This window comes from Ascaphus truei, chromosome 9 (assembly GCF_040206685.1).
Source record: "Ascaphus truei isolate aAscTru1 chromosome 9, aAscTru1.hap1, whole genome shotgun sequence".
Lineage (NCBI taxonomy): Eukaryota > Metazoa > Chordata > Amphibia > Anura > Ascaphidae > Ascaphus > Ascaphus truei.
The window spans coordinates 48,378,310-48,402,030 of NC_134491.1; the positions used below are offsets into that span (position 1 = coordinate 48,378,310).

At 47.5% G+C, this 23,721-nt stretch overlaps 3 protein-coding genes across 21 annotated transcripts in view; 2 read left to right on the plus strand and 1 right to left on the minus strand.

Moving 5' to 3' along the window:
• The window catches only part of VIPAS39 (VPS33B interacting protein, apical-basolateral polarity regulator, spe-39 homolog), a 34,774-nt gene extending 28,503 nt beyond the window's left edge, over positions 1–6,271 (plus strand). For all 12 annotated transcript variants that reach the window (XM_075614660.1, XM_075614662.1, XM_075614657.1 and 9 more), the window contains 5 exons: positions 1,230–1,319; positions 1,590–1,676; positions 2,144–2,233; positions 5,787–5,891; positions 6,168–6,271. In XM_075614660.1, the coding sequence (XP_075470775.1) occupies positions 1,230–1,319; positions 1,590–1,676; positions 2,144–2,233; positions 5,787–5,891; positions 6,168–6,188 (393 nt within the window). In that variant the 3' untranslated portion in view covers positions 6,189–6,271. The remainder of the gene's footprint in view (positions 1–1,229; positions 1,320–1,589; positions 1,677–2,143; positions 2,234–5,786; positions 5,892–6,167) is intronic.
• A 486-nt stretch (positions 6,272–6,757) lies between these two features.
• NOXRED1 (NADP dependent oxidoreductase domain containing 1) lies at positions 6,758–14,541 on the plus strand. Of its 8 annotated transcripts, none has more exons than XM_075614671.1 (8): positions 6,758–6,889; positions 8,969–9,202; positions 9,395–9,535; positions 10,404–10,594; positions 10,982–11,162; positions 11,715–11,866; positions 13,106–13,325; positions 13,899–14,541. In XM_075614671.1, the coding sequence occupies exons 2-8, from the start codon at positions 9,033–9,035 to the stop codon at positions 14,227–14,229; spliced, it is 1,386 nt and encodes a 461-aa protein (XP_075470786.1). In that variant the 5' UTR covers positions 6,758–6,889; positions 8,969–9,032; the 3' UTR covers positions 14,230–14,541. The 8 variants fall into 8 exon arrangements, with proteins under 8 accessions (XP_075470786.1, XP_075470783.1, XP_075470784.1 ...); XM_075614668.1 differs by having other exon boundaries at positions 6,827–6,954; XM_075614669.1 differs by lacking the exon at positions 6,758–6,889 and adding an exon at positions 6,893–6,967.
• A 3,600-nt stretch (positions 14,542–18,141) lies between these two features.
• SAMD15 (sterile alpha motif domain containing 15) lies at positions 18,142–23,515 on the minus strand. The gene is made up of 3 exons (XM_075614679.1): positions 23,188–23,515; positions 20,951–21,049; positions 18,142–18,393 (listed from the first exon to the last, which is right to left on the minus strand). Exons 1-3 carry the CDS (start codon positions 23,311–23,313, stop codon positions 18,220–18,222), a joined length of 399 nt encoding a protein of 132 aa, XP_075470794.1. The 5' UTR covers positions 23,314–23,515; the 3' UTR covers positions 18,142–18,219.
• Between the last annotated feature and the right edge of the window lie 206 nt (positions 23,516–23,721).

Genomic DNA, 23,721 nt, shown 5'->3' on the forward strand with positions numbered 1-23,721 from the left:
GGAGGGCGGGTGAGGGAAACAGGAGGGGGGGGGTGAGGGAAACAGGAGGGGGGGTGAGGGAAACAGGAGGGGGGGGGAGGGAAACAGGAGGGGGGGGGAGGGGGAGAGATGACGGGTTATTTATCTGGGTCAGTAATGTTACAAGATTCATCGCATAGAAACGCAGAATGTGATGGCAGATAAGAACCCCTTGGCCCCCCTCTCTGTGTCTGCCCCTTGGCCCCCCTCTCTGTGTCTGCCCCTTGGCCCCCTCTCTGTGTCTTGCTCTTGGCCCCCTCTCTGTGTCTGCCCCTTGGCCCCCTCTCTGTGTCTACCCCTTGGCCCCCTCTCTGTGTCTGCCCCTTGGCCCCCTCTCTGTGTCAGTCCCTTGGCCCCCCTCTCTGTGTCTGCCCCTTGGCCCCCTCTCTGTGTCTGCCCCTTGGCCCCCTCTCTGTGTCTGCCCCTTGGCCCCCCTCTCTGTGTCTGCCCCTTGGCCCCCCTCTCTGTGTCTGCCCCTTGGCCCCCTCTCTGTGTCTGCCCCTTGGCCTCCTCTCTGTGTCTGCCCCTTGGCCCCCTCTCTGTGTCTGCCCCTTGGCCCCCTCTCTGTGTCTGCCCCTTGGCCCCCTCTCTGTGTCTGCCCCTTGGCCCCCTCTCTGTGTCTGCCCCTTGGCCCCCTCTCTGTGTCTGCCCCTTGGCCTCCTCTCTGTCTGCCCCTTGGCCCCCTCTCTGTGTCTGCCCCTTGTCCCCCTCTCTGTGTCTGCCCCTTGTCCCCCTCTCTGTGTCTGCCCCTTGGCCAATACCTCTCCCTATATACCCTAACATCCCGCTGCTAATACCTATACAAAAAACAAAAGTTGTAGGGGAGGTAGTTGGATGCCAGATTAAGTTGTTGGGCCCGATTGGCAGGAAGGCGAAAGCAAGGGGTGGGCAGTGTACATAAGCGCTCAATGCCCTGTGAATGGGGTATGGGGTAAGGCAGGTTTGGAGTCCTGTCTGGGTCATATGAATGTGCTCATAACCAGTGTTCGACAAACCTATACATTTGCTCGCCCCGGGCGAGTGGATTTAACCCCCAGGCGAGTAAATATTGGCCCAAGCAGCACACGTTTGGTACTAGGTGGCGAGTAGATTTTTTTGTGTGGCGAGTAGATTTTTTGGTGATTTATTATTACTGTAAGCACACGCACACATACGCACACATACACACATTCCACACACCTACATATACTCGCATGTCTTGTACATCGCAGATCCCAGAGAAGCAGTATATCCTCACAGCGCTGGCAGCGCGTGCAAAGCTCCGTGCGTGGCAGGATGTGGATGCCCTGTTTACCACAAAGGTCAGAGGTTAAACTCAACTGGCAGCTTTGGCCTGTAGCTCCTCTACTAGGAGGGTTATTATCTGGGGGTCATTTGGTCCCTCCCCTTCTGGGAGGAGTTTTTACCAGTGTGGGAGGGGTTAATGTCAGATGGCGCTGTAGCTCCTCCCCTGGGATTATATGAGGAGAGGTGCGGGGTGCTGTGAGAAGGGAGGAGCTGTAGATGGATTTCCAGCAGTGTGTTAGATGTTCTGACCCCTCTTCTGCCCTCTGCCTGTCATCTCTGCTCAGAACTGGTTGGGATACACCAAGAAAAGGGCGCCTGTGGGCTTCCACTGCGTGGTGGAGATCCTACAGAAGAACGGGGCCCCTGTACAGGTGAGGGGAGCTGGAGAAACCAGGGAGGTATGGGGGACTTAAAATGGCAGCCACTCTCCCACCATGTGCTTTTATAAATCACCTTTAAATGTATATTCCATGGCACATTAATACAATAACAGCAGTAACATACATTGGCGCAAGAAGTAAGGTGTCCTGCCTCGAAGAGCTTACAATCTAAAATATTTATTCTTTAATATCTTTTTTTTTTTATTGTGAAATCCTACCGGTTTCTGTTTCAGAAAAACACTGGTACAAAGTTGATTATTTTAGGTGCAAATTGAAATGTGTCCGTAATGAGGGGGGCTGCGTTGCACTATTTTAAGGAGTTTCCTGCTGCTTGAACCCTTTTGTTCCCAGAGACGTTTTGCAATTTATTGCGAGCCCCCCCCCCATGATAGCAAAGGGTCCAGTGCTGTTCCTTTGATGACCCGAGGCCCCCTCTCTCTCCCGGTTCCCTCCCCCAGGTGTTACAGGATTATGTGCGGCTGGTGGAAGACACAGAGACAAGAATAAACCTGGGCACTAAGTTCAAGTGTCACGACGTGGTCATAGATGTGAGTATGGGAGTGTATATAGGGGCGTGCATGATATTCGCTGGGAGGTTTCACACTTAACTTGAGAGATTTGTAGTTATATCTATATTATTCATGCAGGGAGTTGCAGCGCTTACAGAGTGCGTCAATAGAATATATATTTAGGGTGTAACACACACACACTTCATTTTTGAAGAAGAGCCCACATAGAAAATGGACATGGAATGGACCGAATGGAATCAAGAATGAAATGGACTATATCCTAACTAACAAGAAACACGTGGTGTAAAGACTGCACATTCCTAAACCGTTTTGACACAAGGAGTGATCTGCAAATTACATCTGAATGGAAAGAAGAAAACTGATTTAAAAAGATGAAAACCATCAACGTGAAGATCCTCCAGAATACCAGCAGAGAATTTCAGCTAGAAAGCGGAAAAATGGCATAGCACTACAACAGGTATCCAAAGTGAGATAAACAGGAGAGTGCGTTTCCCATAAGAAATTATTTATTGGTCATGGAGACAAAAAAAAGGGCAAAGAGTAGCCCCACCAACGTTTCACGCTTCCCAGAGCGCTTTCTCAAGGTACTTAGTAGTGAGGTTACCATCCAGGACCAGATACCCAGTACCTGTCTTCAATCATGTATCATTCTTGGGGGTCCCTCCACAAGTATCCTTTTATCTCCCAAAACCATTCTCCTGTTGCTGGTCTCTAGCATCACGCATTTACATCTTCTGTAGAACGGAAAGTAGAAGAAATAGCCGTATTAGCCCAGTTACGAGAGTGCAGAGTGAGTGAGCGCTTCAGAATTAGGTGGTACTTTTTTTATTTGTACTAACACTTGATATTATAGGACAAGCTTCCGAGAGTTCTCCTCTCTTCCTCAGGTCCGCGATACCGATTCTACACAGATTCCAGGAGTTTAACACAGATGTAAAACTAGAACTGAAAAATCGGTTGAGCGTGCTCGAAATGCGCGGGGACACTTCAACTACAATCTTCGTAATCGTTTCTTAAAGGCGCGGGGGGGAAACAGGAGGAATCACTGACAAAAAAAACAAGATAAGAAAATATCTGATGACCAAACAATTTAATGAGATGACAAGAAATTAAGCAATCCTAAAACGCAGAAACAAGAACTGTAGATGCAGAGCTGTGCGAGACGATGCGCAGACGTGTAACTGGAGATGTAAGCGAATGTAACTGCGATATAGTGAGGAAGACTAACGAAGATAACAAACGCTTAAAGACAAAGCAGCGATTTATGATTGTGAAGAAGCAAATCATTGCACTCAGACAAGACCATCCATCAACAATAAAACACTGTGCACTTATCAGAAAGAGGGTTCAGGAATTCTACATTACATTAAATTGTGTAACAGGTAACACAGGTAACATAGATAACCATACTCCATAAGCGAGAAGAAACCACCAATAATGTACCATGCGTCCTTCCAGAAGAAGACAAAGGTAATAAAATACATGAGGAATGGGAAGGCTCCCGGGGAAGATGGAATTACTGCTGAAATCTTGAAAGATTCTGGGGAAGAAGTAGAGAAAATCCCTACAAACCTCTTTACACGCGGCTCGAAGAACCGGAACATTCCAACACAATGTAGCAATGCCAGTTATTGGACCGAATAACTAGGTTTAACCTTAGAACAAGAATATCTTAAGTTCTGAGTAGTACGTTAACAGCTGGTGGTTAATAGCTACAATAATCTATTTAGATACCATACTTGCCTTACTGGGTGGTAGGAGCTAGCGGCCTCAATAATGGGGATTTGTAACCATCACTGTAAATAATAAATAATCACTTGCATCGATGTCTTTATAATAAAACTTTATTCTTTTTTAACGTAGAAAGTGGGAGATATGGCATTTTTCCATATGCCAAATTTGTTGTTAGTGGTACATATGAGGTATATATTGATACTCCTCATTCTAGGAATATTATGATTCCGTGATTATTGAATCACCCTATTATATTCCCCATATGTACTTTGAGTGAAATGTGTAGGGCCCTTCTGTAAGCTGTATCTTACATACAAATGTTTTTGTCTATATTGTTATCCCTCTGCACCTTAGTAAAGAAAAACTAACTCTACAGCGGCTTTGGGTTTGAGCGGGTAGTCTAGATATATAGAACTAGAAGTGTAAGATTATATCTACCACAGCCGGCAGGTAACAACAGATGGGAACTTTTTCTATGACATCAATAGGAGAACGAAGATAGGATGAAACGTATTTGGAAGAAACAAGACTATCTTTCAAGGGGACCTTCCACGGTGCCTTTATAAGGATGTGAAACTTGGACACACAAGGCAAAGATAATTCCGAAGCTTCAGACAAGTCGAAGTATGGAGAGATGCATGCTGGGTATTACCCGAAGAGGCTGGGAAATGAATGAATGGATTTGAAACCAAAAAACATCTCACAGGGGAAATTTAAAATGTCAGTGGGCCGGACATAGCGCAAGAAGAAATGGCCATCGTTGGACAAAGATGGCGCTCGACTGGATTAAAAGGGAAATTAAAAGACAGACGATGACCAAAAGTAAAATGGGAGGATTAAATCAGAGAATGTGTTGGAATAATGTGGAGAAGAGAGGCTGTAACCGCAGTACCTGGAAGATCATTGGGGAGGCCTTAATCCAACTGTGGATCGATTAGGTCTGAAGATGGTAACCTATATACACACACATCCTTATCTCATTGCCTCAAAGTGGCAGGAAGGTGGCTACGGGTGTTAGTAGGTTCACCCATACTATGAAAGTTTGAACAGTGTACTTGGCTAGAGCAGGCACATGAGGCCCACAGGGCAAGTAGGCCTTAACCCCCAAATATGGAAAATGAGTGAGGCCTTCATCCAGCATAAACCCTGTAAAAAAAATAAATTAAAGTGTTGTTGTTTAATGAAACACTGGGAATTGCTGCTCTAAGTAGTTTTATACCCTGAAGAGCTTGCGATTTGTGGAGTCAAATATCCAAGGTCACAAGTAGCTGACCCTAGAGATAAGAAAGTGGGTTATTCTGCTCCAAAGTCTGCACTGGTACCACTGAACCTTTTTATATACAGTACCTCCTTACATACAAGCACACTGTGTGTCTCACACACACACACACCGTGTCTCTCTCACACACATCCAGGTCACACACACACGGGAACGACAATATATACAATGTGACACATGAATGATACACACAGTGTCACACACGGGAATGATAGTGTCACACAAAAGGGGGAACACGAGAGGAACGATGCACACAATGTCATACGGGGTATGATACACCATGCTACACACAGATGGTGACAGACAAAAGAGCAATGGCTGCCCCAGAGAGCTTACACTCTATGTAGAAACATTGACATGGGCAGCAGGTGACAGTAGGGAAGGACCTGCTCCTCACTCCTGAGCATATGTTTTATAGTCCTCCTGCTCTTCTTGCACCACTTCCTCTGCTGGAAGGCTGTGCAATGCACCCACCTCCCTTCTCCAACTTGCTCTCCTGAGAATTGTGCTGTGGCTGCAGAGCTCCGAGACTCAACGTTTCCCATGTGTTTCCGTCAGACGTACAGAGAGCTGAAAGACCGGCAGCATCTGATGGTTTATCGCTGTAAAGTAGAGCGCAGTTCCCCGGAGGAGGAGAAGATAGACAGCATTCTAAGCAACACGGTAAGGAAGCGGTGTGACTGCCACGTGACGTCTGCCAGCGTAACCCAGCGCCCGGGGGGGGGGGGTGTCTGCATTTCATGGGCTTTCTTTATACCGATCACATTTAATTTGATCCGATGATTAATTTGTATAATAGATAAGTATTGGGGTAAATGTATGGTGTGCATGTGTATGTGTGCGCACTTTCACTTAACCCTTTCAGTGGCAGAGGGTGCGGCAGAGTCCCTGCTCAGGCGCTCCTTTCTTTTTTTTATACAACAATCTGTTATATTTCAGCAAATCCGGTGGAAGAACTGAATGGGCGGATTCCTGTCCGAGCTGCTCACACCTTCTGGGCCAGTGTGGGGAGGAACGTCAATAAATACAATGTTTATCTATAAGCCTCTGCTTCATCTGTGGGGACTGGGATGGGCACATAGTGTGTAGTGTTATTTGATTGCTGTGTGTGTCTTATCTGGTTGCTGTGGGTTGTTAGATTGTTGTGTTGGTGGGTTGTTAGATTGCTGTGTTGGGTTGCTGTGTGTTGTGTTGGTGGGTTGCTGTGTGTTGTGTTGGTGGGTTGCTGTGTGTTGTGTTGGTGGGTTGCTGTGTTTTATTGAGTTGTTAGATTGCTATGTTGGTGGGATGCTTTGTTGCTGTGTGTTGGTGGGTTGTTAGATTGGTGTTGGTGGGTTGCTGTGTGTTTTGTGTTGCTGTGTGTTGGTGGATTGTTAGATTGCTGTGTGGTGTTGGTGTGTTGTTAGATTGTTGTGTTGCTGTGTGGAGTTTGATGCTGTCCTGGGACATGGGAATGAAATGGCCGGAGGCAGCGGCAGGGGGAGCTCTAGTCCCCTTTTAGAGCAAACGCAGCTCCGTTCCTGATTGGTTCACACCGCCACGTTTACTGATTGGTTCTCGCTCTACCTGCTACCCTCAGCAGCTCATTGGCTATGTAAGAGTAGCACCGCCTCCTCGGCATGTCCCGCTCTTTGATTGGTTTTGCTGTTGCCTAGGACTCGGTGAGTTGATGTGGCGTTGTCATGGAGACGGGTGGGGCCTACTCGCCACGCTTCATCCTAGCAATGTAAACACCCAGTGTGAGTGCGAGTGAGCACCCGGCCTCTGTGAGTGAGTAAGCACCCGGTGTGTGTGTATATGTGAGGGAGCACCCGGCCTCTGTGTGTGTATGTGAGGGAGCACCCGGTGTGTGTATGTGTGTGTGTGTGTGTGTATGTGAGGGTGCATCCGGCCTCTGTGTGAGTGTGAGGGAGCACCCGGCCTCTGTGTGAGTGTGAGGGAGCACCCATCCTCTGTGTGAGTGTGAGGGAGCACCCGTCCTCCCTTGTGAGTATCAGGCACAGACACATATGTCCTAAACCTGGAGATCGAAGCGGTTTATCTCCCTTTGCTGGCTTAATGTAGTCCCCTCCCCTACCAGTGAAAGGGTTAAAATGAATGATTATTGGTTTATTGTGTACCACCCACCCAAGATTCACCCCCCCCCCCACCCACCCAAGATTCATCCCCCCCCACCCACCCAAGATTCATCCCCCCACCCACCCACCCACCCAAGATTCATCCCCCCACCCAAGATTCATCCCCCCACCCACCCACCCAAGATTCATCCCCCCACCCACCCACCCAAGATTCATCCCCCCCCCCACCCACCCAAGATTCATCCCTCCCCACCCACCCAAGATTCAACCCCCCCCCACCCAAGATTCATCCCCCCCCCCAACCAACCAAGATTCATCCCCCCCCCACCAACCCAAGATTCATCCCCCCCCAAACCAACCAAAGATTCATCCCCCCCCACCCACCCAAGATTCACCCCCCCCCCACCCACCCAAGATTCACCCCCCCACAAAACAATTATTAGGGATTCACATCCCGGGCAACGCCGGGTCTCTCGGCTAGTAAATAATAAACGGACAGCGAGTGTCACACAACGAAACCGTGTAAACACAGCGCAGAGAAGGGACGCGAGGCCATACATCGGATTGTCCAGTAAATTATGTAGTCAGAGGTTTCCCCTTCAAAAGCCAACATCAGGGAAATAGTTTTTTTTGGGACAAACAGGACTTTTTGGGGGAAAAGTTCTGGGGGGTTTTGTAAACAAAGAAGGGTTGGAAGCAGTGTTGGTCCTTTTTTACATATAGTAACAAAGGAGGTGGAGGGTAGGGGGTAAAATACCTTTTTTATTGGATCAACAAGTAGTTAATGTTACAAGCTTTTGAACCTCTAGGCGCAGGCCTGTACAACTCCAGTCCTCGAGGGCCGCAAACAGGCCAGGTTTTCAGGATATCCCTACTTCAGCACAGCTGGCTCAATTAGTGGTTCAGTATAACTGAGCCACTAATTGAGCCAGCTGTGCTGAAGTAGGGATATCCTGAAAACCTGGCCTGTTTGCGGCCCTCGAGGACTGGAGTTGTGCAGGCCTGCAAGTCTAGGGTCTTTCATCGGGCCAATGGATTAAAAACCAATGAGGTGCTAGGTCTGTGCAATCTAAACAATATTGGGAGTAGACAGCACTCAATAAAGTAAACACAGAGGAACAAGATTAAGCTAGTGGTGCAATGGGAACAGTGGAGGGCCCTCACCCCCCCAAACTAAATAATAAACAACAATATAATTCCCAGCACACAAAAAAGGAAAAATAACAGAACCTGCAATGAATTTGCAATAGATATTGAATGTGAGATTGTATAATACAAAGGTACACAGAATGTAAGATGCAGGAGTAAATTGAACTCGGGGAAAGGGTATATAATGGAGGATGTAGATGAGGGAGGGTAACGTAAGGGGTGGGGAGTAAAAACAAGCAACGGAGGGTAAAACGAAAGGTACAAAGAGGGGGGCTAGGTCTGTGCAGTGTTTCCAGTGCAGATATCAGGGTCCCAGTCAGCAAACATCTTCTTACACATTGGGATGTATTGACATATCGAGCGACTGCTGCTATCCGTCGCCTGGCTACTAATGCTTTATAATGGCCATCGCTGTTTAGTGCATTAATCGCATAGTTATGAAGGACATCTGTGCTGTGTCTGATGGACAGGAGTACAACCGTTTTAATTTACGATTGTATCTTTATTTTCTAGCTGAGCGATCCTCGTGCGTCCTCAGGTTCCCGGTGCCTGGCTTTTCTCTCCCTTTCCAGGCTGCATGATGTTTGAGGTTACAGATCTCACAGCCAACCTGAGCTCGCTGCAGTGTGAACGCGGAGTGGGGTTCAGACACGAGCGCTTCCTGCACCTCGGGCATCGGAGCCACGCTCTGACGCTGAGCACCTGTGCGCACTGCGTCTTCTTCTGCAAGCTGCTCTGCTCCGCAAGGTGAGCTCCACTCTCTGTACCGTTATTAACAAGTCTCCCTCACCTGCCGTCAGTATTTTATTGTAAAATATTTTATTCGTTTTGACAAAATGCAGAAGCAATGTCCTGAAAACTTCTAACAAACAAATAAAATATACCAGTTAATCTTTACATTATAGTGCAGGAGGGGATACAAATGTCAGAATATCACAGACTTTCTTTGCAGGGAGGGGATGGAGCTATGGATCTATACAAGCATGCATCTGCATTACTCTGTGGAAGGGCTGAAATACATCACTGTGCAGGAGGGAATAGAGCCAGTGTCACAAAAAGCAGCACATGGAACACAGATACGTATGTATATATAATATATATATATATCACTGTACCTTGTGAGCCGAGCTTAATAATTAAAAACAAATACTCAATACCGTTCTGTAGATAACACAATGGTTTTATTTGTGCCAACTTTCGAGATACACTGATCTCTCCTTCGGGCGATGTTACAATGAAACATGTGATGTTACACTGATCTCTTCTTCGGGCGATGTTACAATGAAACATGTGATGTTACACTGATCTCTCCTTCGGGCGATGTTACAATGAAACATGTGATGTTACACAGATCTCTTCTTCGGGCGATGTTACAATGGAACATGTGATGTTACACAGATCTCTTCTTCGGGCGATGTTACAATGAAACATGTGATGTTACACAGATCTCTTCTTCGGGCGATGTTACAATGAAACATGTGATGTTACACAGATCTCTTCTTCGGGCGATGTTACAATGAAACATGTGATGTTACACTGATCTCTTCTTCGGGCGATGTTACAATGGAACATGTGATGTTACACAGATCTCTTCTTCGGGCGATGTTACAATGAAACATGTGATGTTACACTGATCTCTTCTTCGGGCGATGTTACAATGGAACATGTGATGTTACACAGATCTCTTCTTCGGGCGATGTTACAATGAAACATGTGATGTTACACTGATCTCTTCTTCGGGAGATGTTGTAACATCACCCAAAGAAGAGTTTAGTGTATCTCGAAAGCTCGCACAAATAAAAAGATTTCGTTAACCACAGAACCGTATCGAGTAGCTGGGGTGTGTGCACCAAATGGCGGTATCCTGTGTATACTGTGTCTTCCAAGTGTGGAAGGAGTTGAGATTCTGCAGCTAAACTTTGGGCTCTGTTTATTCCTCACCCCTCAGGCAGCAGGAGGACAGAATGTGCAGCCTCCTCGCTGCCCCCAGGATCCCACAGGCCTCGTGCCGTGAGGGTCTCCGAGTCGGGATCGTTGGCGGGGGGCATTTGGGGAAGCAGCTGGCTCGTTGCCTGGTGGAACTGAGTGGACTGCAAGCTCAGGACATCCGTATCTCCACCCGCAGACCTGAGACCCTCCGTAAGGCCCACAATCCAAGACACCCCTCACTACGTATTCCTGGCCACTGAAAGAAGGGGTACAGGGTATTGTGCATACAGTGCTATACAGACCAATCACACATGAGAAGGTTTCAGCAATATGTGCGCTGTAATAGAGGGGGAGAGAGCCCTTGATAGATAGATCTCCTTTTTATTGCATGAGCAGCACAGCGAGTTGCTCTTTTACCACTTATAACCTGATATATTGGATCTGAATCACATGCCATGTGGCTGGCAATGGGATTTTAAGATGCGATAGTCCCAGGTACGTTTAAACCGTCGGGGACACCTTTTAGAGCCACGCTGCCCCCGCACACACAATGTGTCTGCTTATGCTCTTTGTGATATCTCTGCCTCCTTCTCCCAGGTGAGCTGCAGCAGCTGGGCGTGGATTGTTTCTATAACAACGCAGGGCTGGCCACCTGGGCACACGTTCTATTCCTGTGTTGTCTGCCGTCCCAACTGCCCAGTGTGTGCGCGGAGATCCAAGCCCACCTGGGAGAGGCCTGCATTGTGTACAGTCTGGTGTCTGCTGCCCCTCTACCCAGGTATCACGGAGACATTCACCACCCACTGGAGAGTGATATTGCGACCCATACTCATGCAGGGAGAAATGACCTACGGCCCGTGGCGTCTGACCCTTCGACTGCGGGGTGACTGTCACACTGACAGCAGGAACCTATGGCTACAGAGTCCCTTGTCCCCACTGATTAATTAGCTCAGTGTACAGTCAATTACAACAATTTCATCTTTATTACAGATTATTACCTGTGCAATGTTACATCAGGCTGTCGTACTCTGCATCTTCTAATTTAATATATAGATGACCCACAGGAAACCTGCCCCTTCTTGTCTTGCTGCTGCAAATACTGCGAACGAAAATCAACCATCTGTCCTAATTATAACAAACTACTAATTAGAAAAGTGTCTAGAGGATTTACAAGTGCGATGTGTGTCCTTTTGTTAGAACGGGGTGGTGTTTGGTAGGACAGTGCAGCTTTTTTTATTTCTGGCTCAGTGGGAGCTCTCCTGTGGCCGGTTGTTTTGAAGTCCTCTTCCCTCTGCTCCTCGTATGCTGATTATTGATTTGTTTGTTGAAGACTGAAGCAGCTCCTGTCCCACTGCGGTGTCATCAGGCCTGAGTACCGATGCGGGAGCAGAGGGGGGAAGCAGGACAAGAAAGGGGCAATTACTGCCGCTCTGCGAGATGCATCAGTTGTCAAGGCAACAAGTCCCGGAGACCCCCAAAGCGGTAATGAGGGGTGCACTCCAAATATGAACACACACAGAGACCAACCAGATCATTACAGTGATGTCACACATTGCCCTGCCTGAAAAAATCTGGAGCCTGTCCAGGAGGTCACCCTACATTAGATTCAAACCCAGGACTGTGTGATCCTGTCCCTGATACTCTGCAGTCAGGTGGTCACTTATATTACATATAACCCCAGGACTGTGTGATCCTGTCCCTGATACTCTGCAGTCAGGTGGTCACTTATATTACATATAACCCCAGGACTGTGTGATCCTGTCCCAGATACTCTGCAGTCGGGATCACTTATATTACATATAACCCCAGGACTGTGTGATCCTGTCCCTGATACTCTGCAGTCAGGTGGTCACTTATATTACATATAACCCCAGGACTGTGTGATCCTGTCCCTGATACTCTGCAGTCAGGTGGTCACTTATATTACATATAACCCCAGGACTGTGTGATCCTGTCCCTGATACTCTGCAGTCAGGTGGTCACTTATATTACATATAACCCCAGGACTGTGTGATCCTGTCCCTGATACTCTGCAGTCGGGATCACTTATATTACATATAACCCCAGGACTGTGTGATCCTGTCCCTGATACTCTGCAGTCGGGATCACTTATATTACATATAACCCCAGGACTGTGTGATCCTGTCCCTGATACTCTGCAGTCGGGATCACTTATATTACATATAAACTCAGGACTGTGTGATCCTGTCCCTGATACTCTGCAGTCGGGATCACTTATATTACATATAAACTCAGGACTGTGTGATCCTGTCCCTGATACTCTGCAGTCGGGATCACTTATATTACATATAACCCCAGGACTGTGTGATCCTGTCCCTGATACTCTGCAGTCGGGATCACTTATATTACATATAACCCCAGGACTGTGTGATCCTGTCCCTGATACTCTGCAGTCGGGATCACTTATATTACATATAACCCCAGGACTGTGTGATCCTGTCCCTGATACTCTGCAGTCGGGATCACTTATATTACATATAACCCCAGGACTGTGTGATCCTGTCCCTGATACTCTGCAGTCGGGATCACTTATATTACATATAAACTCAGGACTGTGTGATCCTGTCCCTGATACTCTGCAGTCGGGATCACTTATATTACATATAAACTCAGGACTATGTGATCCTGTCCCTGATACTCTGCAGTCAGGGGGTCTCTTTATCATAGTTCTCAGATATTGCTCTTATCTCCATCACTCAGGAGAGGTCCGTATAGTGAGCAGGTGGATAGAGGCTGCTGTATATGCTGCTCTGAACATGTGTACATTACAAGGGCTGTCCCACCAGCAGTCACTGAGTGTCCTGAACACCCTGATCCGGCAGCCACTGCTGGGGACACAAGGAGAGAAGCCTCATTGTTCACTCCTCAGGACAGAAAGCTTTGTGAACCAGGCGTTTGCTTCTTCCCTCTCAGGGGACAGGTGAGTGATGGGAGCAGCGTGTGCTAATGTTACACTGACCCGTCTAGCGACGACAAATGAATCTCTCTGCTGCCCGAGGGCCCAGCAATGCATTGCAAACAGTCTCCGTCAGGTGCCAAACTTTGTCAAAGTAAAGCAGTACCTTTTAGGAAAAAATGCCCTTGTCCCCCCACTTTTTACTAGAGCAAAAGCGTCTGACCAGAATGACCCATTTTAGTGACTTCAGATTTCAGTGTTATATCATTATGTAAAAGGGTGCGGGTGCTAGGAGTGGCGCTCCCCCTCACTTCAGCAAAGTTTAGTGAAAGATTATGACAATCTTGTGTGTGAATATAATCACTGTAGTGTTATGTAAAAGGACAAATGTTTAAGTGGCCTCCGCCGCAGGCGCCTGTGTGTGTGTGGGACGGGGACGGGACGGGGACGGGGGGCGGACATGCTTTGTGCTTGCCCATACTGTTCTTTGTGCAGAGAATAGATTTGCGATCGAATTCATTTAAATAATAACATTATCTGGTGACAAGGTGTATGAATGCATGTGCTTTTATTAACTCTTCCTCTGCTTCTGTGCAGCCCCTTCCCGTGGTTTGACCTGCACTCTGTCCAGATGAAGGAGACTCCGTTCAGCCAATACCTGGCTAGTTCACCGCAGCTCCGGGAGCATTTTGCAATGCTGTATTGTGCCTCGTTTGGTGTTTCCCTCAGTGAAACGAGTAGGCATCTTCCGTCCTTACCTTCCCCACGGCCCTGTGGCTTGGAAGATCCCCCTCTGATTCCCGGAGACCTAGGTGCTATGGAGCAAGACTCTGAGGCGCACAGAGGAGGCGCGAGCACTGAAATGTTCTCCATGTCCTGTGCCAGCCACACAGCAACTTCCTCTGTCACCCCTCAGGTGCCGGCATAGTGGGGGATCCTAGCAGGGAATAGCTTCTTATAACAGTAACATTAAGGTCCGTACGTACTAAATGTTACTATACCCTAAGACATGAGCACTACAAATTTTAGCCTTTAAAACACCACTTTATCAGGGCCTGGGGGCATGGCCGCTAGATCCGGGGAAGAGAACGCCTGATCTGCAATCCCCCGAGTTATGACCCCACCGCTCGGCACATAGCCATGGGTCATGGCTATCTTCCACCCTCTATCCGAAGATGTGATAAATCAATACATATGCTTTTCCCTGTAAAATGTCAATAAAAAAGTTTGAAACAAAAAACACCACTTTATTAAGTAATCACCTTCATTTCAGTTCCACCAATGGGCTGGGTAATGACTCCACTGCAGTGTAGCATATCTATTCACCTCAGATGTGTTAAAGCTGCAGACCAAGCAATCTCCTACATGTGTTTGTATGTATGTCTTTAGTTATATAGCGCCATTAATGTACACAGCGCTTCACAGCAGTAACACACATGACAATCATATAAATAACATAATATAAAGGAGGAGGAGCAGAAGAGTGTAAAGCTTTAAAAGTAAGCAGGAGAATTGAGTGTGAGATACGGGATTTGATAGGAAGCCAGGAGAGGGATTTCAGCAGGGGAGGCGCTGAGACAGATTTTGGAAATAGAGTGATTCGGCAGCAGCATTTAGGATAGATTGTAGGGGAGACAGGTGAGAGGCAGGAAGGCCTCGGTGCACGCTTCCCCCCCCCCCCCCTACGTTGGAGCTGCGTCAAATGACGCTGCGGGGTCGTGTGATGTCACGTGACCTGCGTGTGACGTCACATGATCCCGCAGCGTAATTTCACGACGTGTCACAAAGCGGCTGAATCATGGCAAGTAGAGAGTTGCAGAGGCCTCACGCGAACCCCCGACATGTAATTTAAATGCCTTGGAGAAGAGCGCAGGGCCTCTGCAACTGCCACCCCCCTCTCCCCCCGAAAAATCTCCCGCCTCTCCCCCCCCCCCCCCTCTGCGGGGTGGGACTCCCAGTTTGCGCACCCCTGAGTTAGACTATAAGCAGCTGTGTGCCTCACTGGTAGTGAAGGGGTGACAGTGATCATCCCTCCCAAAACTATTTGAAAAAAGAAACCCACAACAATAAACATTTCTTAAAACACTGAGCTGTTTATTTTTATGATTTTGGTTGGGGAGGGTAATTTTCTTAATTAATCATAAGGCACAAAAAGAAACATTTTCTGTAACAGGAAACAATGATTTGACATCTACAAAAAACTAAAATAACACAGCAGCATGAAGGGAGAGGTAGGAATCGCTTCCACAGCATCAAAAGTCCGGTTACATCAAGAATAGTTTCATGTCATGTTCCCCGTCATTGCAAGAGGTGTCTGTAATAAGCAGGGACCTCAGTACTCTGCACACGTCTATGTATTTTATGTTTTATTCTTACTCTCACGTTGTACTGTGCTGCAGAATGTGTTGGTGCCATATACATAAAAGATACCAATAATAATACCACCACAGACCCCAGTCTTAGCAGTGTATTAGTGTCATGGATTGCTCGTCTCGTGTGTTGTACTGAGCTTTGCACTATACAGAAGGTGAAGTGATGGGATCCTGCATCAGATCTTCATTAAGTTATTTATCTGGAAGACACCCGTCAATCAGCGAGACCCAGTGAGAGGGTGTGACCTGCCCAAGAGCTTACACTTAAAGGAGAGGTCACGGACAGAGGATAGTAACATGTGCAGGAACAGTTAACCCTATTTTCCCAGGACCGTACTCTAACAGCTGGCACGGTGGCACCTGATGCAGAATACAGGCCATATCTATTAAGTGAGACCTTAATGCCCATTCACATGAATGGGGAGTCTGCAGTCTAAAAAGTGGTCAGTGCACCTTAAAATATTGGTACTGTGCTAAATGCAAGAGAACACCACCATGCAATGAATCCCTTTCCTGCTGTGCGTGCAATCAGAGGGTGCATTAACCTGTGTACAGGTGTCAGACGCCTAGAACATGCCTGGGGACCTTTTAATCCATGGTATTTATACACACGGGGCTAATTTCTGTGTAGAACAGACACCGCCCCCACGGAGGCAGGACTGTCAATCACCGCTGTGTTCTCAAACATTATGACCCATAATGCATTGTGTAGTGCTATGCAGTGCATTGTGGGGCATGATCTCAGAGACCACAGTGGTGACCGACAGTTCTTCCTCTGGGAGAGACTCTAGCATATAATATAGAACGCACTCACCTGCAGCAAAGGTGAATTTAATAGCACAACGTGTACACACACACACACATTAAATTCCCCTTTGCTGCAGATTGGCGTGCCTGTTCTTCCTTTGATTTGTGTAATACTTTTTGGACGGTATGCACCCCTGCTTACATTAACTGCTATTTGGTGATTTCTTGAGATAAAAATAACAATACCATTTTTAGAAGTGTATTTGAACTTTGTAGAAAAGAAGCCAGCTCCTCTGAATGCAATGCAGTCCCTTCCTGCATCAAAGGGTTAAACGGTCTGGATACCATTTGTAAAAGTATTTGGTGTATTAACACTGATCTCTCCCATGATAACTCAATATGACTTCTTTTTGAAGTGGAAGTTTTGGTTTGTGAGTAGGGCGGCCAGACGGCTTCTCCAAAAATACCGGACACAATGGTGAAAAATGTGGCGCGCTCAAAGTCGGTGGGGAGATGTTATTTAAAAAATGATCCGACCTTTACGTAATTTTCTAAATTTCACTCCAAGTTTGCACCATTTTATATTCTATTTTGTAAAAAAAATCTGGGAAGGGGTTTGGGGATTGAGCACTCCCAGCACTTATACTAAATAGAATATGAAATGGTCCAAACTTGGAGTGAAATAAAAAACAAAATGACATAACGGTCAGATAATTTATAAATAACATACCTGCAGTCAGACATGGCGAGCAAACTGATCGTAATGCTTCTCTCTCACTACTACCAAGATTGTTGCAACCCCCTTCATCCTCTCACACCACCACTCCCTCCTCCTCCTCCTAACCATGTCCTCTCCTTCATTACCCCCCTCCTCCACGCCACCACCCCCTCCTCCACCTTCCTCACCACCACGACAACCCTCCTCCTCCTTACTGACCACCAGCACCCCTCCTCTTTCTCCTTCCTCAACACCACCACCCCCTCCTCCTCCTTCTTACTCACCACCACCCCATCTTCTTCCTCACCACCACCCCCCTATTCCTCCTCCCTCACCGCCAACCCCCTCCTCACCACCACCTCCCCCCTTCTCCTCCTTCCTCACCACCACCACCCCCTCCTCCTCTACCCCTCCTGTTGTCTTACCTGTGGAGGTCCTCCTGGCAGAAACACTGGAGCTCTTCTTTTCTCTCCCACATGTAAAGCTGGAAGGAAACTACATTTCCCAGCATGCATATGGGGGAGAAGCGCACACCCCTTAATGACGTGGAGACCTCCCATTGGTCGGTCTTCTACTTTGCTGGTCAGGAGAAAGGGGGGTGACGAGGGGTGACGCCGCGTGGCTCCGTTGCCAGGCTCACCAGATGTTGCGGCCTGCGGGAGTTGGCTCCGATGCTGCTTCTGCATCGGCGGTAAGAGCGGGGACCCTGCGCCCGGCCACCCTCCGCACTCGCGCTGCCCGCCACATGTCCAGAGAGAAAATACCGGAGACATGCAGGTCTGGTATTACCTCTCATTTTTTACCGGACAGAGAGGCAAAATACCGGTCTTTCCAGTTCAAAGTCGGACACCTGGCAACCCTATCCCAGGTGGGAGTAAAGTGTGTGACTTCCCCTCATATCATCAGCAACCACTCAATATAAATAGCAAATGATAAAATAAGGTTCCTTTCATCCCCAGCGGAGCCCAGCGGGGACTCCTGCACTCAGTGGCAGACAAATGGAAACCAGTGACCAGAGTCCTTTATTTAGATGAGCCCTGCATATCCTTTACCGCTGGGAGGAGGTCCGTCAGCACTGTGATTAGAGCCCTTCCTGTTGAACGAACTGGTTGTAGGTGAGGGAATCGTACGTCACTCCTGTATTGGACTTTTGCTCCAGGAACAGCCCCATGTTGTCTCTGCGGGGCATGGAGAGGTTCTGCCTCCACCGAGGCTCAACGATGCCCAGCAGCTCTCTGATCAACATGGAGATGATCTGCGGAGAGACGCAGCTCGTTGTGGTGAAGGAGGACATCAGCAAGCTGTTTATCCACATGATGGATTCTGTGCTTAGATCACAACGCAGACGCTGCTCTCTACTAACTATGGCCCCCCTAGTATTGGAGGAGACTGGTTAATATGTGTGGTTTATAAGAACTCTGTCATCACTCCTCCTCCTGTCTCCAGGCACCTCACGACTGGAACAACCTACCCGAAACGCTCACAGCTGCCTCCAGTATAAGTGTAAGAGATGTGTGCAGAGGTACATTTAATGGAAACCGATTAGGGTGAAATTATATCTTGGCTTTATTGCGCCTGTTCCTTTAAGGTCGCACTTATAGTGCTGGCGACGGGACTGATGACGTCACCTGTCGCCACCCGCGAAAAGTTATAATTTAACTTTCAGCGACGTCGCTAGCGACAGGGTCATTGATTGGTTCAGAGACAGTCACATGTGGCGACAGTCTCTGAAAAAGCAAATTTACCCAGCTTCCAAATTTTTGGTCGTGACGTCGCTTCGTCGCGCTTACTATAAGAGCTCGCGACGGAGTCAATTGTTTTGTTTTGGAGCGACGTCACGTCGCCGGCACTATAAGTGCAGCCTAACAAGGCAAAACATACAAAAACAAACAAAATAAAGGCCTACTCCACTTTGGAGAATAATTAAACCTTTACTCCAGCCCTCTCTAACTCGGTGGGTAGCTAAGCTGGTTACTACCCTAAACACACATATACACAACAGTCTAACAAGAAAGTCTCTTATCTGCTTCTGTTGTAGCTGTAGGGGAAGGCCTCTCTGTTCTCCTGGGTCAGCATCCTTGTGTGCTATGGCACTCTCTGTGTCCAGGTATAGAGGTCTTGTCCCCTTGTCTTGCTGTCAGCATACAGTGCTTTTGTGTGCATCAAGATATCATCTTTTCCTCAGGTCAGCCCAGTTGTGGGCTAAGGAAATCTCTGCAGTTCTCCATCTCCTTATGTCAGCCCAAATGTGAGCTGACATGAGAAGTTTGTGCAATTGCCTGTATGCAATTAACCAGCACACTGCTGGATTTAGAGGCAGTTTCTCTCAAACAGTGATAAGTTCCTGTTACAATAAGTAATTTCAATACTTCAGCTCTTACATTTTAATTTCATCTGTAATGGTTACATACGCCCATAACATATATTATCTCTAACTATCCATGAAATGTCTGGAAATTTAATGTATTTGTCATAACTCTGTGCCTAGGACATACAAGGAGACGAGAGGTAACTCTCACTGTATTACTTACTGATGCAACTTTTTATAAATACAGAAAATAAATAATAGTACATATACATACAACCCTCTCAAACTAGGGCGCTGCAACAGAATGACGAGAGCAATGGCCAAATAAACTGTCCATCCTAAATCCAGGGGACAGTGACACTCCCACCAATGGAATCTGTCCTAGAGTGAGGAGGCCTGTGTATGACACCGCTCTGCTCTCCTGCGAGGATAGAGTGAGGCCTGTGTATGACACCGCTCTACTCTCCTGCAAGGACAGAGTGAGGCCTGTGTATGACACCGCTCTGCTCTCCTGCAAGGACAGAGTGAGGCCTGTGTATGACACCGCTCTGCTCTCCTGCAAGGACAGAGTGAGGCCTGTGTATGACACCGCTCTGCTCTCCTGCAAGGACAGAGTGAGGCCTGTATATGACACCGCTCTGCTCTCCTGCAAGGACAGAGTGAGGCCTGTGTATGACACCGCTCTGCTCTCCTGCAAGGACAGAGTGAGGCCTGTGTATGACACCGCTCTGCTCTCCTGCAAGGACAGAGTGAGGTCTGTGTATGACACCGCTCTGCTCTCCTGTAAGGACAGAGTGAGGCCTGTGTATGACACCGCTCTGCTCTCCTGTAAGGACAGAGTGAGACCTGTGTATGACACCGCTCTGCTCTCCTGCGAGGACAGAGTGACGCCTGTGTATGACATCGCTCTGCTCTCCTGCGAGGACAGAGTGAGGCCTGTGTATGACACCGCTCTGCTCTCCTGCAAGGACAGAGTGAGGCCTGTGTATGACACCGCTCTGCTCTCCTGCAAGGACAGAGTGAGGCCTGTGTATGACACCGCTCTGCTCTCCTGCAAGGACAGAGTGAGGCCTGTGTATGACACCGCTCTGCTCTCCTGTAAGGACAGAGTACTATTTATGGGCTAACTGTAGAGCTGGTGGAAGATTTCCATCACAGAGAGACACAGACCATTGAATATATCCCTTCCACAGCAAAGTGACAGTGACACACGGAAGAGACCTATAGCCTATGTGTCTGTTCCTCCCATAGAAAAATCTTCCAAACTATTGGGCCCATATTCCTGAAGTAGTGCTGTTCCATCAGACACATTAAGGGCCGCGGCTGTGAATGACCAGTAAAACGTGTGTTCCGTTGCTGAAAGCTGTCATGGAATATCACTGCTTATTAATGTTGGACCTTATGATCTGTGCTTTCCTGTGACACTCCAGAATTTAGGACCCCTAGAAGAGATTAGAGGCCATGGCCCATGTGACTATGTAAAGATATGTGTGCATGAAATTACCTTCATGTGCTCAAAGTCTGTGACTCCGATCTGTGGCAGGTTGGAGCAGGTAACGTGGATGAGTTTCCTGCCATTGATAAGGTTTTTCGTAAAACATGCCTGTGAAATAAGACAGAGATCAGAAGCAGATCCCAAGGCTTGGTATGTGTGTAATATATATATTACGGCCCGCCCGGCGCTGCAAATTTCCCCCAACCTCTGGCCAGGTCCTGCTGCGGGTCGCGGCCGGGCCCCCGCTCTCAGCTGCCTGCAGGACCTTTCCTTTTTCTCTCTATGTCCCACGCTGACGTCAGCGCGCCGGAAGTGAGCTTGGCCCAGCATCTGGCGCGCTGCGCGCTGACGTCAGAAAACCCTGTCATGCACCAGTGGAGGCGTGGGACAGAGAGAGGAAAGGTCCTGCAGGCAGCTGAGAGCTGAGGCCCGCATTAACCTCATCCTCCTGCTGCTGCTCCGGGGCTGGATGCGCACAGGTTGGTGGCGGTACCGTGCGGCTGCAGGCTCGCAGCAGGGTCCATGCAGACATCTCCAGTGGTGCGTCCAGCGCGGTCAGTGAGCAGGCATGGCCAGAGGTTGGGGGAAATTTGCAGCGCCGCCCCCCCCCCCCCAGCCAGCAGACCCAGCAGACACCGGGCCTGGTCTGACCCAAGGTAAGTCTGTATTTTTATATGCATTGGGGGGTTTGGGTGAATTTTTATATGTATTGGGGGGGGGCTTGGGCTATTTTTATATGTATTGGGGGGGGGCTTGGGGTATTTTTATATGTATTGGGGGTATTTTCATATGTATTGTGGGGCTTGGGGAAATTTTTTATATGTATTGGGGGGGGCTTGGGGTATTTTTATATGTATTGGGGGGCTTGTGGGTATTTTTATATGTATTGGGGGTATTTTTATATGTATTGGGGGGCTTGGGGGTATTTTTATATGTATTGGGGGTATTTTTATATGTGGTGAGAGAGATGACCCCGCATCCATGTGACAAATAATGGCAACTATAAAACCGACAATAACATAAAGATGTAATCATCTGTAGGTGGTGCTATAAGGGCATATAATATTGCAAAAAGAAAAAGAGCCCCAATAAAAGCACTCAAGTATGCCTCACAATACAAAACCAAATTGTTTATTAGAGTGTCACAGAACATAACATAGAATTAAAAGCACAAAAAATAAAACACGGCATGGATCCCCTGGATAGTGCAAACTTGAATTAATCTCTAATCAGGGAGTTACATTGAAAGACAAATCAAAAAGTCTAAATAGACAGATAAATACTGACAAAGTACCTGACAAGGTGTGTAATACAAAGCTATCAACAGACACAACTCAGTGGTTATATAAGGTGGCTCATACAGTGCGTAGCAAATTGCTGCTGTCTCCCTAGTTCTGGGGACAAGTATATAACATTGCAAAATCAGCAAATTCACAGTGAACATGCAAAGATTATCACAGAAAAGCCCACCTTAGTCTGCTGTAGCAAAAAATGAATACTTCACCTTATGTCAGGTACTCAGCAAGGTCTGTAGAGAAATCAAGGAGCAAAGCTCAAAGCACATCAGAGTGTCCCAAGAGGGGGACAAAACAGGGGATCCGATCCTGCCAACTGTACCTGCTCCTACGCGTTTCGGCCTTAGCCTTCAACTGGGAGTGCTTTTAATTCTATGTTATGTTCTGTGACACTCTAATAAACAATTTGGTTTTGTATTGTGAGGCATACTTGAGTGCTTTTATTGGGGTATTTTGTATATGTATTGGGGGGCTTGGGGTATTTTTATATGTATTGGGGGTATTTTTATATGTATTGGGGAGGGTAGTTTTTTATATGTATTGTTTTATTTATTTTTAATGGATTGTTCTCTTTTTTGTATTTGGGGTCTTTTTTAAATGCATTAGGGTCTTTTTATTAGATGCATTTGGGTGGGTTTTATATGTATTGGTTTTTTTTAAATTACTTTATGGCCATAGAACCAGACCCATTGAGTTCATATACTGGAGTGCTGGTAACTTTTTTTCTCATTCATATATAATAAGATATACAGCAATGTATTCAAGGCCCTCACTGGTCAGTGTGTGACGGGGTGTGTTGTGCCCTGGTCAGTGTGTGACAGGGATGTGTTGTGCCCTGGTCAGTGTGTGACAGGGTGTGTTGTGTCCTGGTCAGTGTGTGACAGGGATGTGTTGTACACTGGTTAGTGTGTGACGGGGTGTGTTGTGCACTGGTCAGTGTGTAGTTGTCACCTCGTACTGCGGGAAGCCCCTGCGTCGGATCCAGTCCCCGACATCCCGGCAGCTCCATCGCAAAAAGTCCGGGGCTTCCTGCGCCATCTTCTTCAGTGGAGCCATGACAACCTCACGCGTCTCCATGGTAACTGCGACTCTTCCGCATTGAGAATTGTGGTCTCCATGACAACAAGGTTCGCTTTTCCGCGCAGTGCTCCGTCTCTACTCTCCCCCCCGGAAACAGGAAGCCCTACATCGTGGGCCCACCCTTCTACTGCCAGGATAATGAGTGTCACGTATTGTTAATATTATATTGATTTGTTATAATATCGTAAGAATGATTAGCTGAAAATCTGGCTAATCAATAATTTGGTTGGCAGTGTCTTTCATTGGGGGAGCATTGTCACTCAGTGATTCAGTGTCTCTCACACACACACACACACACACACACACACACACACACACACACACACACACACACACACACACACACACACACACACACACACACACACACACACACACACACACACACACACACACACACACACA

Coding starts and splice junctions, on each gene's coding strand:
- NOXRED1 (XM_075614671.1), top strand. CDS start 9,033: ATGATGTTTGAGGTTACAGATCTCACAGCCAACCTGAGCTCGCTGCAG. Junction 9,536..10,403: donor AGCACATGGAACACAGATAC/GTATGTATATAT, acceptor CTCACCCCTCAG/GCAGCAGGAGGACAGAATGT. Junction 13,326..13,898: donor TCTTCCCTCTCAGGGGACAG/GTGAGTGATGGG, acceptor GCTTCTGTGCAG/CCCCTTCCCGTGGTTTGACC.
- SAMD15 (XM_075614679.1), bottom strand. CDS start 23,313: ATGGAGACGCGTGAGGTTGTCATGGCTCCACTGAAGAAGATGGCGCAG. Junction 21,050..23,187: donor GGGGCTTCCCGCAGTACGAG/GTGACAACTACA, acceptor CTTATTTCACAG/GCATGTTTTACGAAAAACCT. Junction 18,394..20,950: donor CAGACTTTGAGCACATGAAG/GTAATTTCATGC, acceptor GTCTCTCCGCAG/ATCATCTCCATGTTGATCAG.